The sequence below is a fragment of the Falco punctatus genome (genome assembly GCF_963210335.1).
Source record: "Falco punctatus genome assembly, chromosome: 4".
NCBI lineage: Eukaryota > Metazoa > Chordata > Aves > Falconiformes > Falconidae > Falco > Falco punctatus.
The window spans coordinates 52,259,013-52,276,656 of NC_137583.1; the positions used below are offsets into that span (position 1 = coordinate 52,259,013).

Genomic DNA, 17,644 nt, shown 5'->3' on the forward strand with positions numbered 1-17,644 from the left:
GCGGTTTGGACTAGATGACCTCCAGACGACCTCCAGACGTCCCTTCCAACCTCAACTGTTCAATGATTCTGCTTGCTTGTTGAGGCAAGACATGAAGGTCCACCCTGGGTTAGTGCCTCCTGTGCAACGGGCAGAGCTGGTGGAGAGGGAGGTGCATGTAGGAGCAGAATTACTCTGGATATCAAGGGAAGAAGGACAGTGCACTATGGGGTAAGCAGAAGGCGAACACTCTTAGGAGATGCTCGGGACTGCAGTATCACTTGGGAAATGCCTTTTTAAAGCAGTAGCTCCATCTCAGTGTAGGGCCTGTGCTGGGGACTGGGGGAGGTACGGCACAACCCTGACTACTTGGCTGGGTTTCTGCCTGAGGGAACCAGCTTTTCCTGGAAGTGATATTAATTGAAGGATTAAACTTTCTGCCAAGAGTTAGAGCAAGTTACCAAGTGCAGGCAATTATTGAGAAGGGCAGACATCACTACCAGAAAGACCTGGTACCTCCTCTGTCCAGCAACTGGAAACCACTGAGGGAATTTAACACATTAAAAGGAGAAGGTCCCATCCAAACCATAATTAATAGCAAACTTCAGCCAGGGGTAAATAAATAAATAGATAAATCAGAGCCCTGACAGGGCAGCAAAGAAAAATGGAGAGGTGTTTTCCTGCCAAATCTCATTGCTGCTTCAAATGAAATGTCTTGTGTTTGGCGAGTGGGATGGTAGCAATGAGCTCATGGTTTGCAGCCCAAATCGTTCTGCTCTCCCCCTTTGCATGTGTCATGCTGGTCAGTCGAGCTCGGAAGATTATGAGAAACCTGGGGAGCTCTCAAGCAGCCGAGGTGTCTCAGCAATCTGCTTTTTCTGTCCAGTTTTGACCATGCTACAAATATCCCAAATTATCAAGAGAGAAGAGCTGGCAGAACAAAAGAAAACAAAACAAACAAGGAAAAGCCAGATTTCCAGCAAAGAGCTGGGAATAATTTTTTTATTTCAGCAAAGGCACTGAAACACTTGCTGAAGGGGAGATTTAACAAATAGACCGAGTTTTACAAAGCACAGGAGGGAAATAAATAGAAATAAATAAATTGGTACTAGTTTTAGGGGCTTCAACAGCATAAATAATGCTTTTACTTTTCCACTTTTGGTTCAAGGCCGGCACAGCCACTTCCAAACTGGCTGAAGAGACTGAATTCCTCTTTTAACCTATGAGGCTGGTCCCCCAAGTTGGTTTTGAAAAGTTTAGGAGATGTTTAATCTGCAGTTGATTCATTCTGCATTACCAGACTTGGAAGACAGAATTCTTCTCATCTTATTTTAGACATCTACAGTGCAGACGCCATGAACTAGTCACCCTGGGCTCCCTCTGTAGTCAATGGGGTGAAACAAGGACTTTGACATCTCCCAAAAAGTGGAAAGGCTATGTGACTTACCTGTACTGTTGCCTTGAGTCACACCTCCCTGCATTCGTCTCTCGTAGCTTGGTTGCTAGGACTCTGATAATATTGATAAAAAGAATAAAATTTACCTGGAAGAGGTGGGGGAAAAGAAACAACAAAGAAAGGATAACTGTTAAAAAAGACCCAGGTGATGGTAGCGTTGTTTAGTCAATGCTTTCCCCAAGATGAGTCAAGGCGCTGTGGCAGGGTCCTGACCATGCTGTGTATGAAGCTCCTCCTGGGAGAGCTTGTCCCGTGAAAGGGATAAGCTCCTCCTGGGAAGACCCAGTGTTTGGTGTGTTCTAGTCAGCTGTGCTTAACCTGGATGGCTGAGAGAGAGAAGGGAATGACATTCCCTGACAAGGTGTGTGCATCTCACATGGAAACACCTATACCTGAGCTAGCCAGCCCAGCAGACACTGGGTAGTTGGGTATGAGATCAATATATAAGGCTGTGCTTACCAAACGTTTTGAGGTATGGACTACAGACAACTCTGAATTTTCCACATCATTTTTTTTTTTTTTTAAACTTCAAACAGTGGCCTCACAAATTTCTCAAACTTAGTTTGGGGTTTAGGGAGCAGAGCGAAATTAGGTTGTGTTTGTCTCTTGCAGCCCACCCAGGATTAAGATCTCCTCAGGCTGAGATGCATTAGTAGGATGCCTTTCCATATTTCCATGTGCAAAAGGAAAAAAGAGCAAGAAAACTGCACTGTGATGAAGACACAGAGTAGACTTAACTAGAGATGACAAATCAAGAACGCAGAAGGGCAATATAACCATAAAACTTCAGTTGTATGTTGGCTGCTAACCCTCCCTCTGGAAGACGGTTTAGTATGGACCAGATAAGGACAGCAGGGAGGTAATGTCTACTTCCCATGCAGGGAGCCACCTCTGTGGACTCATCTTGCGGCCAGCTGCTCAGTCAAGTTAATCTAGTCCTACAGGAACACGTGTGTGGTGACCCATGCAGCAAAAGATAACGGCAACATCTCATGGCTACCCTGGCACTGAACAGAGATGAAAAATAGGGAGATCTTTGAGGGATTCTTGGCTTTCTGGAGCTTTTCAGAGACTGGTTTCACTGGGGCTGGGATCACACCTGCTGCTGCCCCAGACAAACCCATTCTTAGGACTATGGGCAAGGCCACAAGCAGAACCATCCCGTAACCATCTGCACTGGGCAGATCCATGTTGCCAGGCTAACACGGATGCCCATGGCTTTTTCTGGAGACTTGCGGCAGTCATTTGACTTCTCAGATGCCAGTATAGCAACATTTCAAGGAAACAAATTTCCATGCCACACACAGGCTCATAGTTTTACGCCCGAAGGGACTGTTGTGAACATCTAGTTTGATCTCCTGCAAAACGCAGTCCGTAAGACCTCCTTGTATTCATTTCTGTTTGAGCTATAGCAGATCTGGGTTTCAGTGTTTCCATGACGGAGATCCTACCACAACCATTGGTAAGTCGTTCCAATGGTTAATTATCCTTACTGTTAAAACAAGTAGCTCCCTGAGCCGCTGAATGAACACGGCCGGTTTGCTATGGCTTTGTCTTCTGTGGTTGGATTCCTTCTCCTTTAACGAGGTGCAAACTCATATTGAACAGCTCTCCTCTGTGTTAAAAACGGGGTAAAGCTGTACTACACCCTTTCCTTTGAAGGGGCATTAGTAGAATTTCTCTCCTCTATCTATTTGACTGTTTTCATGAGGTTTGTGGGAATTTAACATCCATGCAACCCCATTCCCTTAGTTACATTTGGTTGGAATTTACTGACTGGCACAGAAATTGTAAGGGAGGGATGGATAGACCGACAGGCAGAGAAGCACACAGCCTGGGGGCATAGAATTCATTTTCATTGGAAACCAATCTGAAAGGAGGGAAAAAAAAAAAAAAAGCAGGCTTTGTTTCTCATGAGTTTTTCTAGCTTAAAAAGGCTCAGAAGTGGGATCTTGTTCTGCATTTATCGGCTAAAAGAAGATGTCCAACCTTATCACAGTCAGGAGGGAACTCCTCTGACTTCCTGAAACATGTGCTCAGCTTCAGAAGAAATCCAGACAACTGCATAACATCAAAGCTAGCAGCAAAGCTGGAGTGGAGGGATTTTAAGCCCCTCAACCTCCAAATTCTCTGCAAGTACATCCAGAAAATGCATAACTTCTAGTCCAGCAACGTATGACCAGCTAGTGTGGGAATTGAAAAGGCAGCCAAATGAACAATATGAACCCACAGAAATTAAACAGAAACAACCCACAGAATATTTCTGCATGATAAATAGCTGCATTTGCAAATAGCTAGGGTACAAGCACAGCACAGCCTCATGGAGAAACATTATTTTTACAAGGATGAGCCTCAATTGAGCTCTTTCTCCTCTGCTAATTGGGCTTTAAATTAAATGCAATGGGGTTGCTGGCATTCATCTAGCTGAACTATCTGAACTTTCTTCTCCATCCTACTATTTTGTTTTCAGTGACCATGATGTGGGCTTGGTGAGTCGTTTCTTTCAAGTCACAGAAGTAATTGCTAGAGCCAGGCAGAGATATTCCACCAAAAAGAAATTCAGATGAAGAAAAAAGCCCCCCAAGTCCAAAGCAGCTCACCTAATTGCCCATATGAGCATATTCACCCCAGAAACTTTCCTGCTGTTTATGTGCAGACGGTCTGATTTTCTTTATGAGTCAGAAGGAAGTATCTAGAGCTTTATGCATGCCCCTCTGAAGACTAGAGAGATCTTCCTACTGACTCCACTCAGCTACTTGTGGATGAATGTAATGGGGAACTTGGATGCGTGGGAGTGGACAAGCTCTTCTGCATGCATCTCTCACCTAACCATCAGAAGATGGACTAATGAAGAACCACAGAGACAGAGGAAGGAAAGAGGGTAATTACTGAAAGCCGTGAAAGCATGTTCTCCAGCTAATTAGGACCCTGCTCAAACAAACACATAACTACCCACCAAATTCCACTTGTGCAGATAATCACATCTTACAATGAGCTCTCTAGCTTGTGAGCTTAGTCCTGTGTCTGGATAATGTCACTTATATCCCTTCTGTCCCATCTGGCTCCTGGGTGGGGGCTGAAGTAATCCTCCATCAGTGTTTAACATCATGTCTGATCGTAGCTGGGATGGTTTAACTTTTTTCCCCACCTTTGAGGTATCCCAAGCTTTTATCAGTTCAGAAGGCTGGGTCTGAAACAATCTGATGGCATTGAAGCGTGCCTCGGGAAAAGATTTGGTCCAGCTATGGAACCTACATTCCAGTTCTTCCCACTGGAGATGCCTGGTGAGAAGGTGTTATGACCCCTGAGGGTTTCCAGTATCGCATGGGTTGGGAATATTTGGGCTTGAATGTTTGTTTCATTAATTATTTTAGGGTCTTACCCCTGTTTCATTTTTCTCTTCTAAGCAAAACCTGATGTTGCTCATAAACCCTTCTGCTGTATACAGCTACTGAACTTACAGGCAGGTCAAATATAAGGCCCTTAAACTGGATATATATAGACTCCACACTATCAAGGCAGGAGCTGCTTTCACAGGGTGATTAGTGCAGGGAAACCTGGCTCAACTCATCCCGCCGAGCCTATAGCGACCAAAGGCGCTGCCTCCCACCTCTTGCAGCCAGCCAGTACTCACCACAATAGCTGCCAGGATGGGCACCTGAATAATCCATTTTAAATTGCCAGCACTCAAGTCCCAACACCTGAGAAGAGATTGACATCCCATCAGGAAATCCTTGGTTACAAAAAGCAATAGGCTGAAACGTCCCATTGGCTAAATCCAGCCTGGAATGGTGGGATCCTCCCAGGCCTGTTGCAGTGGAAGGACCCAGCTCCAACCCTGCCTCCAGTCAGCATGGCTTTGAAATAGCCCTTCTCCTGCTCTTACACTATTCAAACCAGAAACCACTACTAAATGCATGTAAAGTTATGTTCTCCAGATGGTGGAACAGCTCTTTCCACAGCTCTTGTCCCCTCTGGGCAGGAACCCACCCTTTTCCAATTCTTCTTCACCTCCCTACCAGAAAAAAACTACGTTAAGAGCAATCCAGCATTTGTGAAAATCAGAGAGGCTGAAATGGCTTAATATTACCCCTTGGAAAAAGCCCGCCCGACTTTGCATGGCCACAGGTCCCGTCTGAAGACACGGTGACGGGGACTAATGCTGTCATTGCACATTCCGTTCCTGTGCTTCCTGCAGCCCTGCTTGTGCAGGGAGACCCAGCCATACCCCACAGAATTCTTTGTCTCCTTTTCATCATCAGCCTTTATCCAAGTGAGGACTGGAAGGGCAAACAGTTGGTGGCATGGACATTGGGCTATGGTCCTCCATCTGCCAAGAAGGGGCTGAACACTATTTCTTCCCAGGTGTTTCCAGAAGCCATTGAATAAGGTCACTCAGTGTTAATTACTCTGTTTGAATTCTCTCCAACCCCGGGGAGAGGAGTGCCACAGGGTTTTCTTTATCTGGCCCAGACAGCCCCCACATGGCAGCTGAAGTTTTCATTTCACTGGCCAAATGCTGCCCAGGCAGCTATTCAAGGAAAGCGAGAGGCAGGGGCAGAGAAACCAGCGGTGCTGACGGAGAGGCTCTGCGAGGGCGAGCCCGTGCCAATGCCGATGCGTCACACCAGTAGCTGTGCTGCTCCATCCTTCCAAGCCTGGAGCCGAAATCCCATTTGGAAAGCAGTGTTCTACCAGGCAACGTAACTTGAAAAGTTGCCTGGGGACCCCACACTTTAGTGTTCAAATGAAACCCACTGTGCGTTATGGGGGAAACACGTGATTTGGGGGGGGTTGAAGACTGGATGCTATGGATCCTTCATTCAGCATACTGTAAGGGTATGAGGCCATGAGGGTGCATGTGTAGGACCAAAGAAGCAGCTGATCCACATCTTGTTTCTGACAGTAGCCAGAAGCTGATATTTAAGGTAGAACAGGTAATAAGCAGGTAGTAATTCTTTCCTAGGATATTCCAATAATTTGCTGCTCGGGATGGCTTTCTGAGCCAGAGCATTACCGAGTATCTAATACTTCTAGCAGGATTTAACTTCCATGAATTTATACAAAAGCTTTTCAAACTGAAGCACACGCTGGCAACCACGTCTCCTGCGGGGAGGAGCTGCAGCCTCATCACCTGGTCAGTGCCAAACCACATTCTTTCACTGTGCTGAACCTGCTGCCTCCCAACTCCATTCCCATTAATTCAGGATTTTAAAAATTCGTGTCCTGTCCCTGCCTAGCTGTGAGGCAGTGTCCTTTAGCCCCAGGGATAAGAGCTGCAGGTGTTCACATTGATAGAATTCTGTAAAATGAAAGGAAATCTAGGAATGTTGCATTCACCTTACGCTTCCCTGCCACACACCCCCCTAGAAGTTGGCTAACTTCATACCAGAAATCACTTCTGGCTTTGTCTGGTTCCTTTTTTCCTTTCGGTTCACCCACAAAGTCACCATTGCTAAAAGCCCCACTAAAGCATCACATGTAAAAAGGAGAAAAGAAAATGCAATGTGACTTACTCTGTGTCGGCGAGAGTGGCTCTCACACTGGCCCACGCTGTAACAAATATAGCAGGGAGTCCTGCAAAAAAACACAGGTCCGATGGGGTGAGCAGGGGGACTAGCGGGCTGCATTACCATGGGCCCAGGTGGAGTGGGCTAGAGGAAGGTGGAAGAAGCAGCTTTTAAATATTCAAGCATAATTTAGACTAGGAAAGCCTGATCTTGGTCTCACATCTCTTCTGTAGTCCAAATGGTAAACCAAACAGTGGCTGGGAGCATTTTCTGAAAGACAAATGTCCTGGTCTGGACACATCCACCCTACTCAGCCCTCCTGGCTTCCAGAAGGGAGCAGCTCGCTTCCCCAAGTTGCTGGCCAGGAATGGTCCAGGTTTAAGCCACCTCCTGAGTCACGGCTGGGAGGTACCAGTCTGGTCTGGGCCTGAGATGAGTCATGGGTTTGACAGGATAAATCTTCAGGTCCCTCCTGCCCTCTGGCACTGCTTTGCAGATACAGAGCCGTAGTGCTTGAACCTGGGATTGGGATCTGCTTTAGCCAGCTCATTCACTTGAAGCAGAGAAGGGTTTAATGCAGCACACCTTTCCCAAGATATTCGTTCCCTTCCCCTGATGTCAAGAAAAGGTGGATTGGGAATCAGATCATTTCTCCCAGTATCGGCCTGGATGGATTAGAAGCTCTGTTACGTGTGAGAGGCTTGCATCGTGGGCAGATAAATGCTAGAATTTAGGGTAATGCTTACAAAATACTTTAACCAAAGGTTCATTCCCAAATGAACCACCCTTATTTCAGCACAGCTACACTGGGCATCACCTTTTCCTTGTGAAAAGTAAAAGAATCACCAATATCCAAATGCAATATTCTATTTATTTTTTTAGGGTCCAGTTCTGCTTTATTTGTACAACTGAGTCCCCTACTGGCTTCCCTTAAAAGGCAGGATCAAATCCACAGTAGCTTCCACAAATTCAAGAAGAATAGCCCCTTTCAGGTGAAAAAAAAAATTAAAAATAAATAAAGGCGACATTTATCACCGATGACTGTAAATATGCTGTTCACAGTCAAAGCTCATTGGGGCTCGGCATGCATAAGCACACGCTTAACTTTCAGCATGCACTTAAGTCTCATTAGGGTGCTTAAAGGCTTTCCTGACCACGGACGCTTTCCTGAGCTGGGGTGTGGAGCGGGGACGCCTGTCTCATACATACATGGACAACGGGGCCGTTATCTTGGTTGGAACCTTTAAATGCCATGGTAATATAAGAAAGCATAAATAATTAAACACAGAGCCTCACTCAGGACCAGCACTGGCTACAAAGATACATTTATAAGGAACGTGCCCTGCTTTACAATCCCCTGCGATGGCTGGCATTGGAAAGAAAATACTTAACCTATTGCACTGGGAACCCATGAGCGTGTGGAAGCTGAGGGCTTGGGGAAGGCGGTGATTTATTGCAACAAGCCCTGTTTATTTCCTCCTCACTGTTAATCACCTATCTATGAAAACCATGTGCACGCTCCGGGCTACTGGCTGAGCTATCCAAGGCTTAAATGCATACGGCTTTGCTGATCCTGTTGATGACATTCCAGTTTATATCAACTGAGAAACTGGCCGTGTTGAGAGGCTGACATGCCTGCTGCCTGCCTGCGAGATGATGGATGTTCACCCGCTATTGTGAAGCTCTGAGTTTGGAAGACGGATTGTGTCAGAGATTTGGATGTTTGTCATGTACTTGCTTCTTTCTTGCCTGCCCTGCACTTCAGGATAGACACTGTTCCCATTCATACTAATCCTGTGCTGTGTTCAAGGTTCCTAGCAACAATAAAATATAAAGCAGAAAATAATTACACCTAAGAAATACCTATGTGTAGATTTATTGTGCCCTGTGTGCTGCTGCCTCATTCCGTTCAAGCAAGCTTAGGAAAAGGATCCTTGACATCTTCTGCAAAACGCACAAGGTGAATTCCCGACACCCATTTTATGGCTACATTTGTCTTTCTGAGTCTCCTACATGGTTATTTTTTTTGCAGTGTGAACAATCATAAATATTTTTAAATTTATAAAAACTAGTATGAATCCTCTCCCTCCCTTTCCTCTGCCTCAGTTTTAGATACTCTACGTCAATGTAATGTGGAGCACTTGAACCATCAGGCGATGTCTAGAGCTCAGTCTTTTCCTCCCAATTCTAGTAAGCAAGTCTTTCAACGTGAATAGTCAGAAGGCTTAGCCTTGCCTCCAGCATCTTTTACTTTCAGAGGGTGATAACTGACTCTTTGGTGCCTCCACTTGAAAGTCCTGATCTGTGATGCCCCAAGATTAACAATCCCTCCTGCCGAGCACTCACAGCGCCCGGTGATGGGAGAACCATTGGCCCAAAAATCAGGACTGCGGTCCTCAAAGTTGGACATCCAAAGATATCCATGAACAGCAAGACACCCAAGAGGATCCTGAGAGGATCCCAAGACATCCAAGAGAAGCTCTGTGAGCAGAAAGGTCACGTGTGGCTCAACGCATCTGGCCATCCCAGCAGAGAAAGGAAAGTGAGTCTCCACAAAGCTGTGGTGTCCTGTGTGGCTATGAGCACAGGCAGATGCAGGCATGGGTGGATGCATGCGTGTCCTCCCCCTTGCACGGATGTACCCCGTGTGCACGACCGGTGTGACGCAGGACGAACCCCACCGGGCAGCGATGCCGTGAGCGACTTCTACAGAATCCACATTGTATGCGCTGTGCATTTCCAGTCAATACACACAGTGTGTACAATGCAGGTGCTATAAAGTCAGGTGTCTCCCCATCAGGTGGAAAATGTGCAAACCTCAAGCTGGGCAAAGTGTGGTGGCCACCCCAACCCCTTGCTCTCCTCTGTCGCGTTTCTTGTGCCCGTGTCTCCTAGCAGTTGGAAAGGTGGCTTGCATGCATGGGTCAAAGCTGGGAGTAAAAGAGAAAAAAATGCCAGAAGAAAGCTTTAGGTCTGGAGAAATCTGGTCTCAGTTCCCTGCTATTTGAAAACGTCTCTGAGGAACAATGCATGTGTTTTTTCAGTCCCTCTGTGTCACAGTTTCCTAATATTAAGTGTGGCTGGTAATGCCCTTTTATGCTTCTTGTGCTGTTAGGTGCAAATACTTTCAGGCAAGGATGATTGGTGCTTAGATAAACACGCAGGGCTCACCATCATGGGGCTTTGGAACTGAGCACCTCCAACACTAACACATTGATCTATTTGTGTTTTCTAGATCTCCCTGCGATCCTCATTTGCACTGTAGCTGAAAGCCGGTGCAGTGCAGCTGGCAGGGAGGGGGGAATTAACATGGTGTGAAGGAAAAATGCCAGTGGAATCAGTTTGGGTTTTCTAGCTATTGGTCATGCTTCTTAGACTTCCTTCATAAAACAGCTGCAGGGAACTTGAAGGCTGCTGGGGAATTTATTGTCGCCCATAATATCATTATTTATTTATTTTTGTTGGGTATTGGCAAGGAACAAGTTCCTTTCTGTCATCAGCGTCTCCCGCACAAGAAGGGCACTGCAGACTTTCAGGGAGCCGTGCTCCCTGGTGCCAGTGAGGATGTGGATTGAAAAGACTCCACAGAAATCTTTGGGGCTGACATCAAAGAGTAACTACACGTTCTGCTTTCTTCAGCAGTCTGGAAATAAGATGTTGTAGGGTGATTTTTGCTCCCTGCCCCCACCTTGGAAATGTCCAGGCAGGATAAATGCACTGCTGTTTATTGTTACACAAGCCAAAAAATATCTAGGTTTTTTGGGCAAACTTGTCTTTTCTGTACCTACATGGAACGTTGTGATTACCCATCACTGATTCCCTGACATTCATTGCTGTGGTATGGGCAGGATCCAGTGCCCACTGCAGGGAACTGGAATTTTTCCACTGACTCCAATGGATTGGGTTGCCCTTTCCAGTGCCCAAAAGCTATCAAAACAATACGTCTGTGCGGGGGGAGGCGTGTGTACATTATCATGCTAATCAAAACAAAGCAAAACCAAATGCAACTGGAGGGATCCTATGTTCTCATTCCAGAGGAATTTAAATTGAGCAGCCTCAAACTTTTGGAAGCACACAGATGATTGGTGTTGTGACAGGTGTGACTTCAGCTTTGTGGTCGCTCTGATAAAATGATTATACTCTGGCAGTGGTTGGAAGAATTAATGAGAGGAACCCATGCCTGTTAGACTGTTTTCCTTTGGCTGCACTACGAGCAGCATCAAGTTGGTTTTTCTTGTTAAACATATGGCATTATTTTTCAGCTGCTTCCCTCTCTTCCAGGATTTGCTCTGAGGACTTGCTTCTTTAAGTCTGCTCTGTTCAGTTTCATGCCATTTTCTGAGAAGCAAATTTTACGTAGCTTAAAGGTTTGGAAGAGGATGGGGTTTGGGTTTTTTTGAATTTGTTTTTTGTTCATTTGTTTTAAAAAAGAGGTGACATTTGAAGTGCTTTCTGCCTCACAGGAGCTAAGGTAAGAAATGCCTTGTCCCCAAAGTATCTGTCTTTATTTATTTTTTTTCCCCAAACCTACCAGCTGGCTGGGACTAGACTTGGCCTCAGAGATGGATGCCCACCTGGGGACTCATATTTACACCTCCCATCTTTATCATATGGCAGCACCAGCAGTTTCTGACCTATGTACCGGCTGAGCATGAGGTCAGCAATGAGCTCGTGGTCCCCTTCTCCCCCAGAGGACTCCTGGGAAGGAGGAAGGCTGGGCAGAGTCCTCCGGGCTGGGCTGCCCCAGGCTACTGAATCCCTTCCTTCCTCTCACAAAGCAAAAGCCTGCAGTCCTCCACAAACTCAGTTCTGCACTATCTGGCTTGCTCAGAGCTCCACTGTTAGAGACACCGGTTTTCTTCCAGAAGAAATCATGTTCTGGAACAGGAATGGTGTGGTGCACACATTAATCTTGTACTAAAATGCAGTCAGGATGTGGCCAGGTGCATTTTAGACCTGGAAACTGGGAAGTGGTCCTGGACAGTACAGTTCAGAGGTAACCAGAGACACCTCCCAACAAGTTGCTCCTGCTGTAAGCTCCTTTGTAGACCTACACCCCATTAGTCTTTGTTATGTCCTGGAGGATCATCTAATACGTTTCCTGTTCTCCCTTACAGTTCACACACTTCAGACAACTGCAGGCAGTTGTTTTATTGTCCTCAGCCTACCGTCACCTCGTAACGCCTCGCAAGCCAAAGCTAGTGCCAGAAGCAAACAGAAAGCACATTCTGGTCTGCAAGGTGTGTGCCCACAGTGCCTTCCACTAATGAGCACCCCCCCTGCCCCCACATCCCACCCCTTTCTCCTTACTCCAGGAAAAGATGCCCAAATTAAAAGAAAAGGAAAAAAAAAAGAAAAAGAAAAAAAGTCCTCCCCACAAATTGCAGGTTTCTACTGGTGTTCCAGCACTCACGAAACCCCAGGAGCTTTTTAAGGCAGCTGAGAGCTGAGGAAGGCTATCAGAGCTGGGGGCTGCTGTTGGGAGCAGATGCTCGCAGACCCATGCAACTTGCTGCCCCTCCAGCCCAATGTCTGTTTCTCAGCAGGAGGCACTTGGCAGAGATGGGGGTAACCCAGAGGGTGCACTAAAATCAAGTGTCACATGCACATATCTGCTGCCCTGGAAGGGTGGCAAGGTGTGCTGCCTCTCCAAGCCTGGCCTGATCCTTCTAGAGGTCCTGGAAGTGCTGCAGTGTGAATACCACAATTTAGAAATGACAAAGGCTTCACAAGAGAGTTGACATGTCCTTGCAAGAGTCACTGTGTCTCTGATGCTCACCCCGCCTCTGTCCTCTCTCCTATATTTATCTATACGCAACTATCTGCTTCAAAGACCACCTCCAACAGCCCTCTCACAGGTCAGCCGTAAGGAGCAGCCGTGACTTACCCCAGCCAAATAATGTGAATCCCCAAAGATACTTCTTCTCTGAGAAAAATGCCATGAAGATGAGGCTGTGGAGATAGAGCCCTTCCACCAGAATCCAGTAGTAATTGGTTGCCAGGAAGTAGAGGAAGAAGGTAACTGCTACTTTACAGCCCACCTGCAAGGACCACAGAAAGGCAGGGTTATGTGGGAAGATGGTGTGAAATTCTTGTTCTACATAAAGCCATAATTTACCAAGATGGGCTGGAAAACAAGATGGAGAAAGGAAAAAAGTAAATCAGAAAGCTCAACACAAAAGCAGAAGAGATCAACAACTGAGAAGAAAGCTTCCCCTCAGCCTGATGTTGTGTCTCCAATAGCAGGTGACTGGGGAGGTGCAGGAGGACAAGGGTACATGTGAAGAGATGCCGACCTGATCCTACTGTCTCCCAATCCCAGTAATGAGGGGCTCACACACTTTCTAGGCAAGCTGTGGGCATCTTTTCCCTGGGTCTCTCGTCCATGTTAGAGGACAAAGGGCTGTGGCCAAATCGCCTCAGTCTGGGTGACCTGGTGCAAGTCACACCCCTTGGAAGTACGACTCCTTCCCCAGCCCACAGAGAGAGGGTACCATGCTGAGGGTGAGTCACCCCATCCTGTCATGGATGTCCAAGACGAGGTCCTCCAGAGCTGCCTGTCTGTCCTCAGTGAGTGTGAAGGTGCCCTGGATGGGTGCTGTAGGCTTTGGTGACTGGTCCTCCAAGAGCAACCACAATCTGGAGGATTTCCCCTGCGATGTCAAGGTGTTTTCTGAAAGGACCTGAGCTGCAAAGAGGGACACCTGGCAGAGACTTCCAGGACATGATGATCTCAAATGGGCTTGTAAGCTGACCCCTCGCTTCGTGCTGACCTGCAACCCTTTGCTTGCTGGAGAGGAAAACCCTGAGCGCCACTCCAGGCTGTCCTGCCCACTGACGGAGCAGGGCAAAGCCACCCTTCATCCAGCATTTCTCACCCCCTTAGAGAAAGGCTGCAAAGTAATGATGCCATATGGGGTCAGCTGGTACAAAGGGACACACAAAACCATCTCTTGTCAGTGTGGGAATGCAGGGGCTCTGGGCGGTTCGACCTCACAGGAAGCCGATGGCTACCAAAGACAGCCCATGGCAGCAGCACTCTCCAGGCTCCCCCTTCCTTTAAGAGGAACTGACTTGCAGAAAACATCAATAATAAGTACCTTGTAAATAAAAAGGTAATTTTTTATTCTGGCACAGTTCTTATGCTAATACTTTGTCAATCAAAATGAATATGCACATATTATACACATATATACATACATATACATATATATATATATAATACGGACACAACTATACCCATTTTCTTTCACAGATGAAGTGAGTTAAAATAGAAGGAAAGAAGGAAAGAAAAAGGGGAAAAATCCCCATTCAGGTTTAATAATGATTTTTAGGTTTACAAAAAATCACCACCTACCCTCACACAGGGAGCATCAGGCAATAATTGCAAACTCTCACTTCACTTGGAAACAAATACATTAATTGTCGCTTCTTTGCCTTTCAATTTGGAAGAATAGGATATGCCAATAAATTGCTAATATTCCAGGAATGCGATATATTATCCCACTTATTCCTTATAATGAGTCCAGCCCAAGGAGAAATAGAAAACAATGCAGTAAAACGTTTTGGTTTCTTTCCAAAAAGGGAGTGTTCTGAAGTGTGCTGAGTGCTCCGGCCAGAGACTCACCAAATTAATGAAATAAATCAGTGAAATGGGAAGGAAAAATGACAACAAATTGCCATTTGAGGGGACTTGGCTGCACAGTGGGACACGTCATGATTGCTGATTTTATGCAGGAGCGTTGGTGGCCAGGTCCCTGGTAGTAGCACAAGCAGTGAAAGACTTGAGAAGCCAAATGAATACACAGGCAGAAGGTTTGTTGCCACATTATGAGAGACACGCCACTAGGGTGTTTGAGCTAGCTCAGGTTTTTTGTGTGCATTGAAGGCAACCCCTGATCTCACTAAAATTTACCTCCTCTGTCTCCACAGCATCCAACAATTTGGGGGTGACGAGCTGTCGTACCTAGAATCCACCATGGGAAATTTGTGGTGAGAACAAAGACAAGGAGAACAGACAGCTTCAGCAGGTGGGGACGACTTTGAAATCTGAGGATGGGCTTCGTCCCCCCAGGCACATGGACAATGCAGATATTGCCATCTGAGCTTTCTTATGGTGAAAAGAACACGCATTTTTGGAGGCAAGTTCAACCTCTGACCACAGATGGAACCTGAGATGACTAGACTGAATGAAGGTGTCTCCCTTGTAGACAATGGCTTTTGTGCAGATGAGCCCTACCCTTTCTTATAATAGCACATAATCCCTCCATCGTCCCTTCTAAAATGTCTTTTTTCCAGAGATGGGAGTGATAAATCACAACAGAGGCAATGAGCTATGGTTTGCTGCAAAATTACTCTGCAAAAAGTGAGGTGAGATGTCGACTGCCGACCTCCTTCATCTCACACGCTACCTCTGCTCTGGCTCTGGAATCAGGGCACGTTGAACTGTGGCTTTGTTACATCTGGGCTGTCAGTTTGATGGCACAGATGTTACATCACAGTGATGCCTCCATGGATCGCACAGAGAGGAGGTCCAAGTGGAAAATCGGCTTGTTGCACATTGTGGTGGGAGAAGCATGTGCTGTGAAAGGCAGGCGCTGATGTGCCTGGTGCTGGGGTACCCAGGGGAGTTTCCCAAGCCATATGCTTTAGGGACCATCAGGGAAATGTTGAAAATACTAAGTGTAGATGGGAACCAAAACATCACCTTTGGCTTTACCTTTGACTGCCAGAGGGAACAGGTCTTCCTTAGCTATGGGGGTGGGCAGTCCCCCTGGACCAGTAGATTGAGAAGGAGTGGGAAGGGATGGGGAGTGGCTGTGGAGGGTGAGGAAAGGCAAGAAGCTGGTGCCCCTCACTAGGGTGGAAAATCCCCCCAAAATAAGCACAAAACACCACAAGAGGACAGAGATGATGTCTGGAGAACCGGCTGCTCCGGGAATACTCACAAACTGTGATTTATCTGCTGGAGGTGCTTCAGTGATGGATTTCAAGTCTTCCTCTGAGATCCGTTCCATCTCCTCCAAAGCTGACCCAGAGTACAAGACTGCATCCTTCACGAAGATGCTCACAGCTCTCAGCATGAATGAGACAAACAGGTGCATGTGGATGTAGTTTCTAGTGCAGTGCAAACGTCTGGAGGAGGAGACAGAGAAGGATTGGAGTAGTTTAGCCCATCTGTTGGACAGACTCAGGGTCACCTCTGCTTCTGAAGAGCCCAAGCTCTTCTCATCAGCACTGTGCCACTGCGGGGAAACAGTGCTAGTGCCACTGCTGCCCTGGGCTCGCGGTTCACCCGTGGGTTTGGTAAATGAATTAACACGGACTCCAGGAGTTTGGTTGCAGCGCATTGCAGCTGACTTTGCATTAGGAAAATGCTGTGCCTGTACTTGTTTAAAATCCTTTCTTTCTGACTGGGAAGTCTTGCAAAGAAATAGGGATGCATTTTGCCTGTATTGGGCACGGGTAGTGAGCATGCATGCAGTGGGCAGTGAGTCTGCATCTGGAGGGTGGCATGTGTGCAGTGCACGTGCAGCTGGAGGAGGGTATGTGATACGCAGTCCATGCTCTGTGTGTGCAAATCTGGAGTGCAGTGTGCATGCAGTGTGTGTGCAGTATGTGTGTGGTGAGTTTGCCCGTGCAGGATACTGTGTACAGTGTGCACGCAGCTGGGGGCAGCGCATTCAGTGTGAAGCACGCATGCAGTGTCTGGATGTCTGGTGAACGTCAGGATGAATGCAGTGGGTGTGCAGCGAGCATGCATCCAGTGCACGGTGTACATTCAGGGAACGGACATGTGGCGTGCAGTGAGTGGGCAGTGAGGCAACAACAGCTGTGCAGTGCATGCAGGGCATGCACGTCCCTGTGTGCAGTGTGTGCAACGCGTGCGTGTCCCTGTGTGCAGGGTGTGCGTGTCCCTCTGTGCAGGGTGTGGATGTCCCTGTATGCAGGGTGTGCAGGGTGTGCAGGATGTGCATGTCCCTGCATGCAGGGTGTGCAAGGTGTGAAGGGTGTGCACATCCCTGTGTGCAGGGTGTGCAGGGTGTGCAGGATGTGCATGTCCCTGCATGCAGGGTGTGCAAGGTGTGAAGGGTGTGCACATCCCTGTGTGCAGGGTGTGCAGGGTGTGCAGGGTGTGCAGGGTGTGCAGGGTGAGCCTGTCCCAGCTGTGCAGTGCACATGCAATGGGTGTGCATCAGACACACAGTCATTTTCCAAGATGTACAGACAGCAGGCAGGACACATGCACAGTGCTCACTGGTACTGAACTGCGTATCCTCTGTGTGCCCCTCTCACTGTTAAATCCATCCCTCCAACAAATCTGCCCTTCTCAGCATCAAATCTGCAGTTAAAGACTTCACATTTACCTGCACTTGGTGCAGAGGAAATGGACTACAAAAGCTGCAGGACTTGTGGCTGCTAGAAACTTTGCAGAGGTTCTTGTAAACCGCTAATCCTTGTGCCCACTCTAAATTTAGTAGCAACTATAGTAGTAACTATAGCGTGCTGGGCTGTTTTCTCTGTTTGCCGTTAGAGACACTATCCCTTGCTTGGTCATGCTGGGCAGTTTCCAGACTCCACCCCAGCAATGGCAGCAATGACCCCACAAATGCTGATTGTAAAGCGCTTTAAGATCCTTTTGGGGGAAAAGCTGGACGGTAAGAAGTGAACCCATTTCTATGAGGTGTGTATTAGAAAC

General features: G+C 47.1%; 1 protein-coding gene across 7 annotated transcripts in view; it reads right to left on the reverse strand.

Moving 5' to 3' along the window:
• Window positions 1–17,644, reverse strand: part of PTH1R (parathyroid hormone 1 receptor) — a 122,891-nt gene that overhangs the window by 18,425 nt on the left and 86,822 nt on the right. For 5 of the 7 annotated variants that reach the window (XM_080383194.1, XM_080383195.1, XM_080383193.1 and 2 more), the window contains 5 exons: window positions 15,894–16,080; window positions 12,833–12,986; window positions 6,952–7,012; window positions 5,070–5,136; window positions 1,427–1,521 (listed from right to left, as the gene is read on the reverse strand). In XM_080383194.1, the coding sequence (XP_080239320.1) occupies window positions 1,427–1,521; window positions 5,070–5,136; window positions 6,952–7,012; window positions 12,833–12,986; window positions 15,894–16,080 (564 nt within the window). Of the gene's footprint in view, window positions 1–1,426; window positions 1,522–5,069; window positions 5,137–6,951; window positions 7,013–12,832; window positions 12,987–15,893; window positions 16,854–17,644 lie in introns of those variants that run through there. The other 2 variants (XM_080383190.1, XM_080383189.1) reach the window with 1 other exon arrangement.